Source organism: Aquarana catesbeiana, linkage group LG11 (assembly GCF_042186555.1).
Source record: "Aquarana catesbeiana isolate 2022-GZ linkage group LG11, ASM4218655v1, whole genome shotgun sequence".
NCBI lineage: Eukaryota > Metazoa > Chordata > Amphibia > Anura > Ranidae > Aquarana > Aquarana catesbeiana.
In genome coordinates this window covers 218728-234878 of record NC_133334.1, presented here as the reverse complement: position 1 = coordinate 234878, position 16151 = coordinate 218728, and the positions used below count along the sequence as shown (strand labels likewise).

The following is a 16151-nucleotide window of genomic DNA, read 5'->3' as shown; positions in this document are numbered from 1 at the left end:
CCCGTGTACCCCACAACCCATCCAGACCTACTCCTACTACACACAACGCCCCCAAACTACCCACCTCGAACATTCCCTCCATCCACATTGTGTGACACAGAGGTGGTCTATATTCCCATCGCACACATTTCTGGCCTTATTACCCAACGCACATCTTCCCCAGAACACCGCGGACCCCATCACCCAACGCACATCTTCACCAGCACACCGTGGACCCCATCACCCAACGCACATCTTCACCAGAACACCCCGGACCCCCTCACCCAATGCACATCTTCACCAGAACACCCCGGACCCCCTCACCCAATGCACATCTTCACCAGCACACCCCGGACCCCCTCACCCAACGCACATCTTCACCAGAACACCCCGGACCCCATCCCCCAACGCACATCTTTACCAGCACACCGCTGACCCCATCACCCAAGGCACATCTTCCCCAGAACACCCCGGACCCCCTCACCCAATGCACATCTTCACCAGAACAACCTGGACCCCCTCACCCAATGCACATCTTCACCAGAACACCCCGGACCCCATCCCCCAACGCACATCTTCACCAGCACACCGCGGACCCCATCACCCAACGCACATATTCACCAGAACACCCCGGACCCCCTCACCCAATGCACATCTTCACCAGAACACCCCGGACCCCATCACCCAACGCACATCTTCACCAGCACACCCCGGACCCCATCACCCAGCGCACATCTTTACCAGAACACCCCGGACCCCATCCCCCAACGCACATCTTCACCAGCACACCCCAGACCCCATCACCCAACGCACATCTTCACCAGCACACCCCGGACCCCATCACCCAACGCACATCTTCACCAGAACACCCCGGACCCCATCACCCAGCGCACATCTTCACCAGAACACCCCGGACCCCATCACCCAATGTACATCTTCACCAGAACACCTCGGACCCCATCACCCAACGCCCATCTTCACCAGAACAACTCGGACCCCATCACCCAGCGCACATCTTCACCAGAACACCTCGGACCCCATCACCCAACGTACATCTTCACCAGAACACCCCGGACCCCATCCCCCAACGCACATCTTCACCAGCACACCCCAGACCCCATCACCCAACGCACATCTTCACCAGCACACCCCGGACCCCATCACCCAACGCACATCTTCACCAGAACACCCCGGACCCCATCACCCAGCGCACATCTTCACCAGAACACCCCGGACCCCATCACCCAACGTACATCTTCACCAGAACACCTCGGACCCCATCACCCAACGCCCATCTTCACCAGAACACCTCGGACCCCATCACCCAGCGCACATCTTCACCAGAACACCCCGGACCCCATCACCCAACGTACATCTTCACCAGAACACCCCGGACCCCCTCACCCAATGCACATCTTCACCAGAACACGCCGGACCCCATCACCCAATGCACATCTTCACCAGCACACCGCGGACCCCATCACCCAACGCACATATTCACCAGAACACCCCGGACCCCATCACCCAACGCACATCTTCACCAGAACACCCCGGACCCCATCACCCAACGTACATCTTCACCAGAACACCTCGGACCCCATCACCCAACGCACATCTTCACCAGAACACCCCGGACCCCATCCCCCCAACGCACATCTTCACCAGCACACCGCGGACCCCATCACCCAACGCACATATTCACCAGAACACCCCGGACCCCCTCACCCAACGCACATCTTCACCAGCACACCCCGGACCCTATCACCCAATGCACATCTTCACCAGAACACCCCGGACCCCCTCACCCAATGCACATCTTCACCAGAACACCCCGGACCCCCTCACCCAATGCACATCTTCACCAGAACACCCCGGACCCCCTCACCCAATGCACATCTTCACCAGAACACCCCGGACCCCCTCACCCAATGCACATCTTCACCAGCACACCCCGGACCCCATCACCCAATGCACATCTTCACCAGAACACCCCGGACCCCCTCACCCAATGCACATCTTCACCAGAACACCCCGGACCCCATCACCCAACGTACATCTTCACCAGAACACCTCGGACCCCATCACCCAACGCCCATCTTCACCAGAACACCTCGGACCCCATCACCCAGCGCACATCTTCACCAGAACACCTCGGACCCCATCACCCAACGTACATCTCATCTTCACCAGCACACCCCGGACCCCATCACCCAACGTACATCTTCACCAGAACACCTTGGACCCCATCACCCAACGTACATCTTCACCAGAACACCCCGGACCCTATCACCCAACGCACATCTTCACCAGCACACCGCAGAAACCATCACCCAACGCCCATCTTCACCAGAACACCCCGGACCCCATCACCCAACAAACATCTTCACCGGCACACCCCGGACCCCATCACCCAACGTACATCTTCACCAGCACACCCCAGACCCCATCACCCAACGCACATCTTCACCAGAACACCTCGGACCCCATCACCCAACAAACATCTTCACCAGCACACCGCAGAAACCATCACCCAACGCCCATCTTCAGCAGAACACCCGGACCCCATCCCCCAACGCACATCTTCACCAGCACACCGCGGACCCCATCACCCAACGCACATATTCACCAGAACACCCCGGACCCCCTCACCCAACGCACATCTTCACCAGCACACCCCGGACCCCATCACCCAATGCACATCTTCACCAGAACACCCCGGACCCCCTCACCCAATGCACATCTTCACCAGAACACCCCGGACCCCATCACCCAACGTACATCTTCACCAGAACACCTCGGACCCCATCACCCAACGCCCATCTTCACCAGAACACCTCGGACCCCATCACCCAGCGCACATCTTCACCAGAACACCTCGGACCCCATCACCCAACGTACATCTCATCTTCACCAGCACACCCCGGACCCCATCACCCAACGTACATCTTCACCAGAACACCTTGGACCCCATCACCCAACGTACATCTTCACCAGAACACCCCGGACCCCATCACCCAACGCACATCTTCACCAGCACACCGCAGAAACCATCACCCAACGCCCATCTTCACCAGAACACCCCGGACCCCATCACCCAACAAACATCTTCACCGGCACACCCCAGACCCTATCACCCAACGTACATCTTCACCAGCACACCCCAGACCCCATCACCCAACGCACATCTTCACCAGAACACCCCGGACCCCATCACCCAACACACATCTTCACCAGAACACCCCGGACCCTATCACCCAGCGCACATCTTCACCAGCACACCGCGGGCCCCATCACCCAACAAACATCTTCACCAGCACACCCCGGACCCCATCACCCAACAAACATCTTCACCAGCACACCCCGGACCCCATCACCCAACGCACATCTTCACCAGCAAACCGCGGACCCCATCAACCAACAAACATCTTCACCAGAACACCCCGGACCCCATCACCCAACGCACATCTTCACCAGAACACCCCGGACCCCATCACCCAACGCACATCTTTACCAGCACACCCCGGACCCCATCACCCAGCGCATATCTTCACCAGCACACCCCAGACCCCATCACCCAACGCACATCTTCACCAGAACACCGCGGACCCCCTCACCCAACGCACATCTTCACCAGAACACCCCGGACCCCATCACCCAACGTACATCTTCACCAGCACACCCCGGACCCTATCACCCAACAAACATCTTCACCAGAACACCCCGGACCCTATCACCCAACAAACATCTTCACCAGAACACCCCGGACCCCATCACCCAGCGCACATCTTCACCAGAACACCCCGGACCCCATCACCCAACGCACATCTTCACCAGAACACCCCGGACCCCATCACCCAACGCACATCTTCACCAGAACACCCCGGACCCCATCACCCAACGTACATCTTCACCAGAACACCCCGGACCCCATCACCCAACGCACATCTTCACCAGCACACCCCGGACCCTATCACCCAGCGCACATCTTCACCAGAACACCGCGGACCCCCTCACCCAACGCACATCTTCACCAGAACACCCCGGACCCCATTACCCAACAAACATCTTCACCAGCACACCCCGGACCATATCACCCAGCGCACATCTTCACCAGAACACCGCGGACCCCCTCACCCAACGCACATCTTAACCAGAACACCCCGGACCCCATCACCCAATGCACATCTTCACCAGAACACCTCGGACCCCATCACCCAGCGCACATCTTCACCAGAACACCTCGGACCCCATCACCCAATGTACATCTCATCTTCACCAGAACACCCCGGACCCCCTCACCCAATACACATCTTCACCAGAACACGCCGGACCCCATCACCCAACGCACATCTTCACCAGAACACCGCGGACCCCCTCACCCAACGCACATCTTCACCAGAACACCCCGGACCCCATTACCCAACAAACATCTTCACCAGCACACCCCGGACCCTATCACCCAGCGCACATCTTCACCAGAACACCGCGGACCCCATCACCCAATGCACATCTTCACCAGAACACCCCGGACCCCATCACCCAACAAACATCTTCACCAGCACACCGCGGACCCCATCACCCAACGCCCATCTTCACCAGAACACCCCGGACCCTATCACCCAACGCACATCTTCACCAGAACACCCCGGACCCTATCACCCAACGCACATCTTCACCAGAACACCCCGGACCCCATCACCCAACGCACATCTTCACCAGCACACCCCGGACCCTATCACCCAACGCACATCTTCACCAGCACACCCCGGACCCCATCACCCAACGCACATCTTCACCAGAACACCCCGGACCCCCTCACCCAACGTACATCTTCACCAGAACACCCCAGACCCCATCACCCAACGTACATCTTCACCAGCACACCCCGGACCCTATCACTCAACAAACATCTTCACCAGAACACCCCGGACCCTATCACCCAAGAAACATCTTCACCAGAACACCCCGGACCCCATTACCCAACGCACATCTTCACCAGAACACCCCGGACCCCATCACCCAACGTACATCTTCACCAGAACACCCCGGACCCCATCACCCAACGCACATCTTTACCAGCACACCCCGGACCCCATCACCCAGCGCACATCTTCACCAGCACACCCCGGACCCCATCACCCAACGCACATCTTCACCTGCACACCCCGGACCCCATCACCCAACGCACATCTTCACCAGAACACCCCGGACCCCATCACCCAGCGCACATCTTCACCAGCACACCCCGGACCCCATCATCCAATGCACATCTTCACCAGAACACCCCGGACCCCATCACCCAACGTACATCTTCACCAGAACACCCCGGACCCCATCACCCAGCGCACATCTTCACCAGCACACCCCGGACCCCATCACCCAACGTACATCTTCACCAGAACACCTCGGACCCCATCACCCAACGCACTTCTTCACCAGCACACCCCGTACCCCATCACCCAACAAACATCTTCACCAGAACACCCCGGACCCCATCACCCAACGTACATCTTCACCAGAACACCCCGGACCCCATCACCAAACGTACATCTTCACCAGAACACCCCGGACCCCATCACCCAACGTACATCTTCACCAGCACACCCCGGACCCCATCACCCAGCGCACATCTTCACCAGAACACCTCGGACCCCATCACCCAACGTACATCTTCACCAGAACACCCCGGACCCCATCACCCAGCGCACATCTTCACCAGCACACCCCGGACCCCATCACCCAACGTACAATTTCACCAGAACACCTCGGACCCCATCACCCAACGCACATCTTCACCAGCACACCCCGGACCCCATCACCCAACGCACATCTTCACCAGCACACCCCGGACCCCATCACCCAACGCACATCTTCACCAGCACACCCCGGACCCCATCACCCAGCGCACATCTTCAGCAGAACACCCCGGACCCCATCACCCAACGTACATCTTCACCAGAACACCCCGGACCCTATCACCCAACGTACATCTTCACCAGAACACCCCGGACCCCATCACCCAGCGCACATCTTCAGCAGAACACCCCGGACCCCATCACCTAACGCACATCTTCACCAGCACACCCCGGACCCCATCACCCAACGCACATCTTCACCAGCACACCCCGGACCCCATTACCCAACGCACATCTTCACCAGAACACCCCGGACCCCATCACCCAACGCACATCTTCACCAGCACACCCCGGACCCCCTCACCCAATGCACATCTTCACCAGCACACCCCGGACCCCATCACCCAACGCACATCTTCACCAGAACACCCCGGACCCCATCACCCAACGTACATCTTCACCAGAACACCCCGGACCCCATCACCCAACGCACATCTTCACCAGAACACCCCGGACCCCATCACCCAACGCACATCTTCACCAGCACACCCCGGACCCCATCACCCAACGCACATCTTCACCAGAACACCCCGGACACCATCACCCAACGCACATCTTCACCAGCACACCCCGGACCCCATCACCCAGCGCACATCTTCAGCAGAACACCCCGGACCCCATCACCCAGCGCACATCTTCAGCAGAACACCCCGGACCCCATCACCTAACGCACATCTTCACCAGCACACCCCGGACCCCATCACCCAGCGCACATCTTCACCAGAACACCCCGGACCCCATCACCCAACGCACATCTTCACCAGAACACCCCGGACCCCATCACCCAACGCACATCTTCACCAGAACACCCCGGACCCCATCACCCAACGTACATCTTCACCAGAACACCCCGGACCCCATCACCCAACGCACATCTTCACCAGCACACCCCGGACCCTATCACCCAGCGCACATCTTCACCAGAACACCGCGGACCCCCTCACCCAACGCACATCTTCACCAGAACACCCCGGACCCCATTACCCAACAAACATCTTCACCAGCACACCCCGGACCATATCACCCAGCGCACATCTTCACCAGAACACCGCGGACCCCCTCACCCAACGCACATCTTCACCAGAACACCCCGGACCCCATCACCCAACGCACATCTTCACCAGAACACCCCGGACCCTATCACCCAGCGCACATCTTCACCAGAACACCGCGGACCCCCTCACCCAACGCACATCTTCACCAGAACACCCCGGACCCCATTACCCAACAAACATCTTCACCAGCACACCCCGGACCATATCACCCAGCGCACATCTTCACCAGAACACCGCGGACCCCCTCACCCAACGCACATCTTCACCAGAACACCCCGGACCCCATTACCCAACAAACATCTTCACCAGCACACCCCGGACCCTATCACCCAGCGCACATCTTCACCAGAACACCGCGGACCCCCTCACCCAACGCACATCTTCACCAGCACACCCCGGACCCTATCACCCAACGCACATCTTCACCAGAACACCCCGGACCCCATCACCCAACGCACATCTTCACCAGCACACCCCGGACCCTATCACCCAACGCACATCTTCACCAGCACACCCCGGACCCCATCACCCAACGCACATCTTCACCAGAACACCCCGGACCCCCTCACCCAACGTACATCTTCACCAGAACACCCCGGACCCCATCACCCAACGTACATCTTCACCAGCACACCCCGGACCCTATCACTCAACAAACATCTTCACCAGAACACCCCGGACCCTATCACCCAAGAAACATCTTCACCAGAACACCCCGGACCCCATTACCCAACGCACATCTTCACCAGAACACCCCGGACCCCATCACCCAACGTACATCTTCACCAGAACACCCCGGACCCCATCACCCAACGCACATCTTTACCAGCACACCCCGGACCCCATCACCCAGCGCACATCTTCACCAGCACACCCCGGACCCCATCACCCAACGCACATCTTCACCAGCACACCCCGGACCCCATCACCCAACGCACATCTTCACCAGAACACCCCGGACCCCATCACCCAGCGCACATCTTCACCAGCACACCCCGGACCCCATCATCCAATGCACATCTTCACCAGAACACCCCGGACCCCATCACCCAACGTACATCTTCACCAGCACACCCCGGACCCTATCACTCAACAAACATCTTCACCAGAACACCCCGGACCCTATCACCCAAGAAACATCTTCACCAGAACACCCCGGACCCCATTACCCAACGCACATCTTCACCAGAACACCCCGGACCCCATCACCCAACGTACATCTTCACCAGAACACCCCGGACCCCATCACCCAACGCACATCTTTACCAGCACACCCCGGACCCCATCACCCAGCGCACATCTTCACCAGCACACCCCGGACCCCATCACCCAACGCACATCTTCACCAGCACACCCCGGACCCCATCACCCAACGCACATCTTCACCAGAACACCCCGGACCCCATCACCCAGCGCACATCTTCACCAGCACACCCCGGACCCCATCATCCAATGCACATCTTCACCAGAACACCCCGGACCCCATCACCCAACGTACATCTTCACCAGAACACCCCGGACCCCATCACCCAGCGCACATCTTCACCAGCACACCCCGGACCCCATCACCCAACGTACATCTTCACCAGAACACCTCGGACCCCATCACCCAACGCACTTCTTCACCAGCACACCCCGTACCCCATCACCCAACAAACATCTTCACCAGAACACCCCGGACCCCATCACCCAACGTACATCTTCACCAGAACACCCCGGACCCCATCACCCAACGTACATCTTCACCAGCACACCCCGGACCCCATCACCCAGCGCACATCTTCACCAGAACACCTCGGACCCCATCACCCAACGTACATCTTCACCAGAACACCCCGGACCCCATCACCCAGCGCACATCTTCACCAGCACACCCCGGACCCCATCACCCAACGTACAATTTCACCAGAACACCTCGGACCCCATCACCCAACGCACATCTTCACCAGCACACCCCGGACCCCATCACCCAACGCACATCTTCACCAGCACACCCCGGACCCCATCACCCAACGCACATCTTCACCAGCACACCCCGGACCCCATCACCCAGCGCACATCTTCAGCAGAACACCCCGGACCCCATCACCCAACGTACATCTTCACCAGAACACCCCGGACCCTATCACCCAACGTACATCTTCACCAGAACACCCCGGACCCCATCACCCAGCGCACATCTTCAGCAGAACACCCCGGACCCCATCACCTAACGCACATCTTCACCAGCACACCCCGGACCCCATCACCCAACGCACATCTTCACCAGCACACCCCGGACCCCATCACCCAACGCACATCTTCACCAGAACACCCCGGACCCCATCACCCAACGCACATCTTCACCAGCACACCCCGGACCCCATCACCCAACGCACATCTTCACCAGAACACCCCGGACCCCATCACCCAACGTACATCTTCACCAGAACACCCCGGACCCCATCACCCAACGCACATCTTCACCAGCACACCCCGGACCCCATCACCCAACGCACATCTTCACCAGCACACCCCGGACCCCATCACCCAACGCACATCTTCACCAGAACACCCCGGACACCATCACCCAACGCACATCTTCACCAGCACACCCCGGACCCCATCACCCAGCGCACATCTTCAGCAGAACACCCCGGACCCCATCACCCAGCGCACATCTTCAGCAGAACTCCCCGGACCCCATCACCTAACGCACATCTTCACCAGCACACCCCGGACCCCATCACCCAATGTACATCTTCACCAGCACACCCCGGACCCCATCACCCAACGCACATCTTCACCAGCACACCCCGGACCCCATCACCCAACGCACATCTTCACCAGCACACCCCGGACCCCATCACCCAGCGCACATCTTCACCAGAACACCTCGGACCCCCTCACCCAACGCACATCTTCACCAGAACACCTCGGACCCCATCACCCAGCGCACATCTTCACCAGAACACCCCGGACCCCATCACCCAACGCACATCTTCACCAGAACACCTCGGACCCCCTCACCCAACGCACATCTTCACCAGAACACCTCGGACCCCATCACCCAACGCACATCTTCACCAGAACACCTCGGACCCCATCACCCAACGCACATCTTCACCAGAACACCTCGGACCCCCTCACCCAACGCACATCTTCACCAGAACACCCCGGACCCCATCACCCAACGTACATCTCATCTTCACCAGAACACCCCGGACCCCATCACCCAGCGCACATCTTCACCAGCACACCCCGGACCCTCAAATGTCACCCAAAGCTTTTATTGCAGAAAGATCGCATCACAATGGTCCAAGTGCAACATTTCGGAGCCGCACAGGACCCCCGGGTCAGCCAGGTGATGAAGAGCGATACAAAAGGTGGTACTTACAGTCCTGGAAGTAGACGCATTTTCTGGTCACCTCGTCCAGCACCAGATCCGGCGGACACTGAGGAATACAACCTTCCACCCTGGAGGATAGAATTGTTATTACATACAAGATCCGGGACCTCCACACCGGGGGACCAGACAGCAGACAAGTTCATGCAAACCACAGAACCCCATCCCAGACACCCCCCAATATGTCCTTACCCCCAAATACCATCAGGACTACAGAACCCCCCCAAAGAAGGCACTTTTTGCCTTTCTAAATATTTATTCCTTTCTGAGTCCATGGATCTCCTGTGATGAGGAGAGATGAAATTCTACTGAGATGGAAGGTGTACAGGGAGCAAAGGGACCTCTGCCTGGGCGGGTTGGGACTGTTTATTACATGAGGCCCCGGGACCTCTGCCTGGGCGGGTTGGGACTGTTTATTACATGAGGCCCCGGGACCTCTGCCTGGACGGGTTGGGACTGTTTATTACATGAGGCCCCGGGACCTCTGCCTGGGCGGGTTGGGACTGTTTATTACATGAGGCCCCGGGACCTCTGCCTGGGCGAGTTGGGACTGTTTATTACATGAGGCCCCGGGACCTCTGCCTGGACGGGTTGGGACTGTTTATTACATAAGGCCCCGGGACCTCTGCCTGGGCGGGTTGGGACTGTTTATTACATGAGGCCCCGGGACCTCTGCCTGGGCGGGTTGGGACTGTTTATTACATGAGGCCCCGGGACCTCTGCCTGGGCGGGTTGGGACTGTTTATTACATGAGGCCCCGGGACCTCTGCCTGGGCGAGTTGGGACTGTTTATTACATGAGGCCCGGGACCTCTGCCTGGGCGGGTTGGGACTGTTTATTACATGAGGCCCCGGGACCTCTGCCTGGGCGAGTTGGGACTGTTTATTACATGAGGCCCCGGGACCTCTGCCTGGACGGGTTGGGACTGTTTATTACATGAGGCCCCGGGACCTCTGCCTGGGCGGGTTGGGACTGTTTATTACATGAGGCCCCGGGACCTCCGCCTGGATGGGTTGGGACTGTTTATTACATGAGGCCTCGGGACCTCTGCCTGGGGGGGTTGGGACTGTTTATTACATGAGGCCCGGGACCTCTGCCTGGGCGAGTTGGGACTGTTTATTACATGAGGCCCGGGACCTCTGCCTGGGCGGGTTGGGACTGTTTATTACATGAGGCCCCGGGACCTCTGCCTGGGCGGGTTGGGACTGTTTATTACATGAGGCCCGGGACCTCTGTGTGGACGGGTTGGGACTGTTTATTACATGAGGCCCGGGACCTCTGCCTGGACGGGTTGGGACTGTTTATTACATGAGGCCTCGGGACCTCTGCCTGGACGGGTTGGGACTGTTTATTACATGAGGCCCCGGGACCTCTGCCTGGACGGGTTGGGACTGTTTATTACATGAGGCCCCGGGACCTCTGCCTGGACGGGTTGGGACTGTTTATTACATAAGGCCCCGGGACCTCTGCCTGGGCGGGTTGGGACTGTTTATTACATGAGGCCCCGGGACCTCCGCCTGGACGGGTTGGGACTGTTTATTACATGAGGCCCCGGGACCTCCGCCTGGACGGGTTGGGACTGTTTATTACATGAGGCCCCGGGACCTCTGCCTGGGCGAGTTGGGACTGTTTATTACATGAGGCCCCGGGACCTCTGCCTGGGCGAGTTGGGACTGTTTATTACATGAGGCCCCGGGACCTCTGCCTGGGCGAGTTGGGACTGTTTATTACATGAGGCCCCGGGACCTCTGCCTGGACGGGTTGGGACTGTTTATTACATGAGGCCCCGGGACCTCTGCCTGGGCGGGTTGGGACTGTTTATTACATGAGGCCCCGGGACCTCTGCCTGGGCGAGTTGGGACTGTTTATTACATGAGGCCCCGGGACCTCTGCCTGGACGGGTTGGGACTGTTTATTACATAAGGCCCCGGGACCTCTGCCTGGGCGAGTTGGGACTGTTTATTACATGAGGCCCGGGACCTCTGCCTGGGCGGGTTGGGACTGTTTATTACATGAGGCCCGGGACCTCTGTGTGGACGGGTTGGGACTGTTTATTACATGAGGCCCGGGACCTCTGCCTGGACGGGTTGGGACTGTTTATTACATGAGGCCCCGGGACCTCTGCCTGGACGGGTTGGGACTGTTTATTACATGAGGCCCCGGGACCTCTGCCTGGACGGGTTGGGACTGTTTATTACATGAGGCCCCGGGACCTCTGCCTGGACGGGTTGGGACTGTTTATTACATGAGGCCCCGGGACCTCTGCCTGGGCGGGTTGGGACTGTTTATTACATGAGGCCTCGGGACCTCTGCCTGGGCAGGTTGGGACTGTTTATTACATGAGGCCCCGGGACCTCTGCCTGGACGGGTTGGGACTGTTTATTACATGAGGCCTCGGGACCTCTGCCTGGACGGGTTGGGACTGTTTATTACATGAGGCCCCGGGACCTCTGCCTGGACGGGTTGGGACTGTTTATTACATGAGGCCCCGGGACCTCTGCCTGGACGGGTTGGGACTGTTTATTACATAAGGCCCCGGGACCTCTGCCTGGACAAGGCTGTTTATTACATGCTGGATGACATGCAGTAACTGGCAAAAACTAAACCTGGATCTTCTATAACCAGGTGCGGAGGAGGGGATGTGTGATCCCGCCCCGTCTGCTGAGTGCGGAGGAGGGGATGTGTGATCCCGCCCCGTCTGCTGAGTGCGGAGGAGGGGATGTGTGATCCCGCCCCGTCTGCTGAGTGCGGAGGAGGGGATGTGTGATCCCGCCCCGTCTGCTGAGTGCGGAGGAGGGGATGTGTGATCCCGCCCCGTCTGCTGAGTGCGGAGGAGGGGATGTGTGATCCCGCCCCGTCTGCTGAGTGCGGAGGAGGGGATGTGTGATCCCGCCCCGTCTGCTGAGTGCGGAGGAGGGGATGTGTGATCCCGCCCCCTCTGCTGAGTGCGGAGGAGGGGATGTGTGATCCCGCCCCCTCTGCTGAGTGCGGAGGAGGGGATGTGTGATCCCGCCCCCTCTGCTGAGTGCGGAGGAGGGGATGTGTGATCCCGCCCCTTCTGCTGAGTGCGGAGGAGGGGATGTGTGATCCCGCCCCTTCTGCTGAGTGCGGAGGAGGGGATGTGTGATCCCGCCCCCTCTGCTGAGTGCGGAGGAGGGGATGTGTGATCCCGCCCCCTCTGCTGAGTGCGGAGGAGGGGATGTGTGATCCCGCCCCCTCTGCTGAGTGCGGAGGAGGGGATGTGTGATCCCGCCCCCTCTGCTGAGTGCGGAGGAGGGGATGTGTGATCCCGCCCCCTCTGCTGAGTGCGGAGGAGGGGATGTGTGATCCCGCCCCCTCTGCTGAGTGCGGAGGAGGGGATGTGTGATCCCGCCCCCTCTGCTGAGTGCGGAGGAGGGGATGTGTGATCCAGCCCCCTCTGCTGAGTGCGGAGGAGGGGATGTGTGATCCCGCCCCCTCTGCTGAGTGCGGAGGAGGGGATGTGTGATCCAGCCCCCTCTGCTGAGTGCGGAGGAGGGGATGTGTGATCCCGCCCCCTCTGCTGAGTGCGGAGGAGGGGATGTGTGATCCTGCCCCCTCTGCTGAGTGCGGAGGAGGGGATGTATGATCCCGCCCCCTCTGCTGAGTGCGGAGGAGGGGATGTGTGATCCTGCCCCCTCTGCTGAGTGCGGAGGAGGGGATGTATGATCCCGCCCCCTCTGCTGAGTGCGGAGGAGGGGATGTGTGAACCCGCCCCCTCTGGACTCTGGTGAGAACGGAGGAGGGGATGTAGGAGGTTCTTGAGGGAAGTTACAAGACTCTCTGCAGACTCAGATATACAGAGCCCTCCTTCATCCTCATACAGATCCATACCACGGATGGGGGGGAGGGTCAGACATTTCATGACGTCACTTACCTCGGGACATTCGCACAGTGTTCTCCAGCCGGGTCCCTGCAGGTCCGGAAACACGCGCTGGAACAGGCATCATAGCGCCACTGGCAGGCCAATCGCAGCAGAACTGGAGCCTCTGAATATATGGAGAAAAGAGTTCAGAAGACAATCGATGAGCAATAAATATTAAAATTCATACATCTGAAGCCACACCCACATTTACTCCTCCGCCTGATAAATTGTATGTTCTACAGATCAATAAAGGTGATCAATATGCTTCTATCTGCCCCCCCCAACATCCGATATGAAAAATTCCTTTAAATATCGTGCCTGGGAGGTCCCCTTAGTCTGCCTGTAAAGTGACGCATCTGTAGCATGTATAGAACCTGCTGCAGCAAAACTGACATTTCTAAAGAAAAAAAATGAGTCAAATCCCTTTTCAATTGACTCGCAGTTACAACTGTCGCCATCCGGCTATTTAAAAAAATAAAGAAAAAACAGCGTGGGGTCCCCCCCTTTCGCATGTATTAAGGGCCCCATTACAGCATTTCTTCTGGGCCCCTGGCATGCATCTGTTATGGGCCCTCCTGGCGTCTGTTGTGGGCCCCTCAGTGCCATTAATGGTCCCCTGGCAGAGTATTATTCCTGATCTCTGACACTTCAACATGGGAAGCATTTCCATCGGTCAGCAAGAAATCCTATCCGCCGTCTCCCCAACAAATACCGCGCTATTCTACGAGCTGAAAATGACTCCACATCAGCAGAACCGCGGAGAAGATTTCATCCCCTCCCCCACACCTCCTAAATCCAGGTGGAGATAAGGATTCAACTCAATAATCCATAGAAGATGTTTCCCCGTCTCCACCAATCACAGCCTGCGCTGGAGGGGGACAGAAATCCAGACAAAACGACAGGAAGTGAAGGGGAATCCCTAGGGGGGGCACCTGGCAGAGCTTCTCAACGCTCCACCCAAAACTGAAAACTTCATCTCACCGAGCCGGAGTCACTGAACAGCAGCAGAACCTCAGCGGGGTTCCCTCAAATCCGAGAGCCCATCCCCCACACGACAGGAGGGACAGAGGTCCTCACCATACATGACAGGAGGGCCAGAGGTCCTCACCATACATGACAGGAGGGACGGAGGTCCTCACCATACATGACAGGAGGGACGGAGGTCCTCACCATACATGACAGGTGGGCCGGAGGTCCTCACCATACATGACAGGAGGGACAGAGGTCCTCACCATACATGACAGGTGGGCCGGAGGTCCTCACCATACATGACAGGAGGGACGGAGGTCCTCACCATACATGACAGGAGGGCCGGAGGTCCTCACCATACATGACAGGAGGGACGGAGGTCCTCAGCATACATGACAGGTGGGCCGGAGGTCCTCACCATACATGACAGGAGGGCCAGAGGTCCTCACCATACATGACAGGTGGGCCGGAGGTCCTCACCATACATGACAGGAGGGACGGAGGTCCTCACCATACATGACAGGAGGGACGGAGATCCTCACCATACATGACAGGAGGGCCAGAGGTCCTCACCATACATGACAGGAGGGACGGAGGTCCTCACCATACATGACAGGTGGGCCGGAGGTCCTCACCATACATGACAGGAGGGACGGAGGTCCTCACCATACATGACAGGAGGGCCGGAGGTCCTCACCAAACATGACAGGAGGGACGGAGGTCCTCACCATACATGACAGGAGGGACGGAGGTCCTCACCATACATGACAGGAGGGACGGAGGTCCTCAGCATACATGACAGGAGGGACGGAGGTCCTCACCATACATGACAGGAGGGCCAGAGGTCCTCACCATACATGACAGGAGGGACGGAGGTCCTCACCATACATGACAGGTGGGCCGGAGGTCCTCACCATACATGACAGGAGGGACGGAGGTCCTCACCATACATGACAGGAGGGCCG

At 58.8% G+C, this 16151-nt stretch overlaps 1 protein-coding gene across 1 annotated transcript in view; it reads right to left on the bottom strand.

Moving 5' to 3' along the window:
• Window positions 1–16151, bottom strand: part of OTOG (otogelin) — a 310396-nt gene that overhangs the window by 150578 nt on the left and 143667 nt on the right. The window contains exons 32-33 of the mRNA XM_073605993.1: window positions 14230–14341; window positions 10326–10405 (exon numbers count right to left, since the gene is read on the bottom strand). Of these exons, the coding sequence (XP_073462094.1) occupies window positions 10326–10405; window positions 14230–14341 (192 nt within the window). The remainder of the gene's footprint in view (window positions 1–10325; window positions 10406–14229; window positions 14342–16151) is intronic.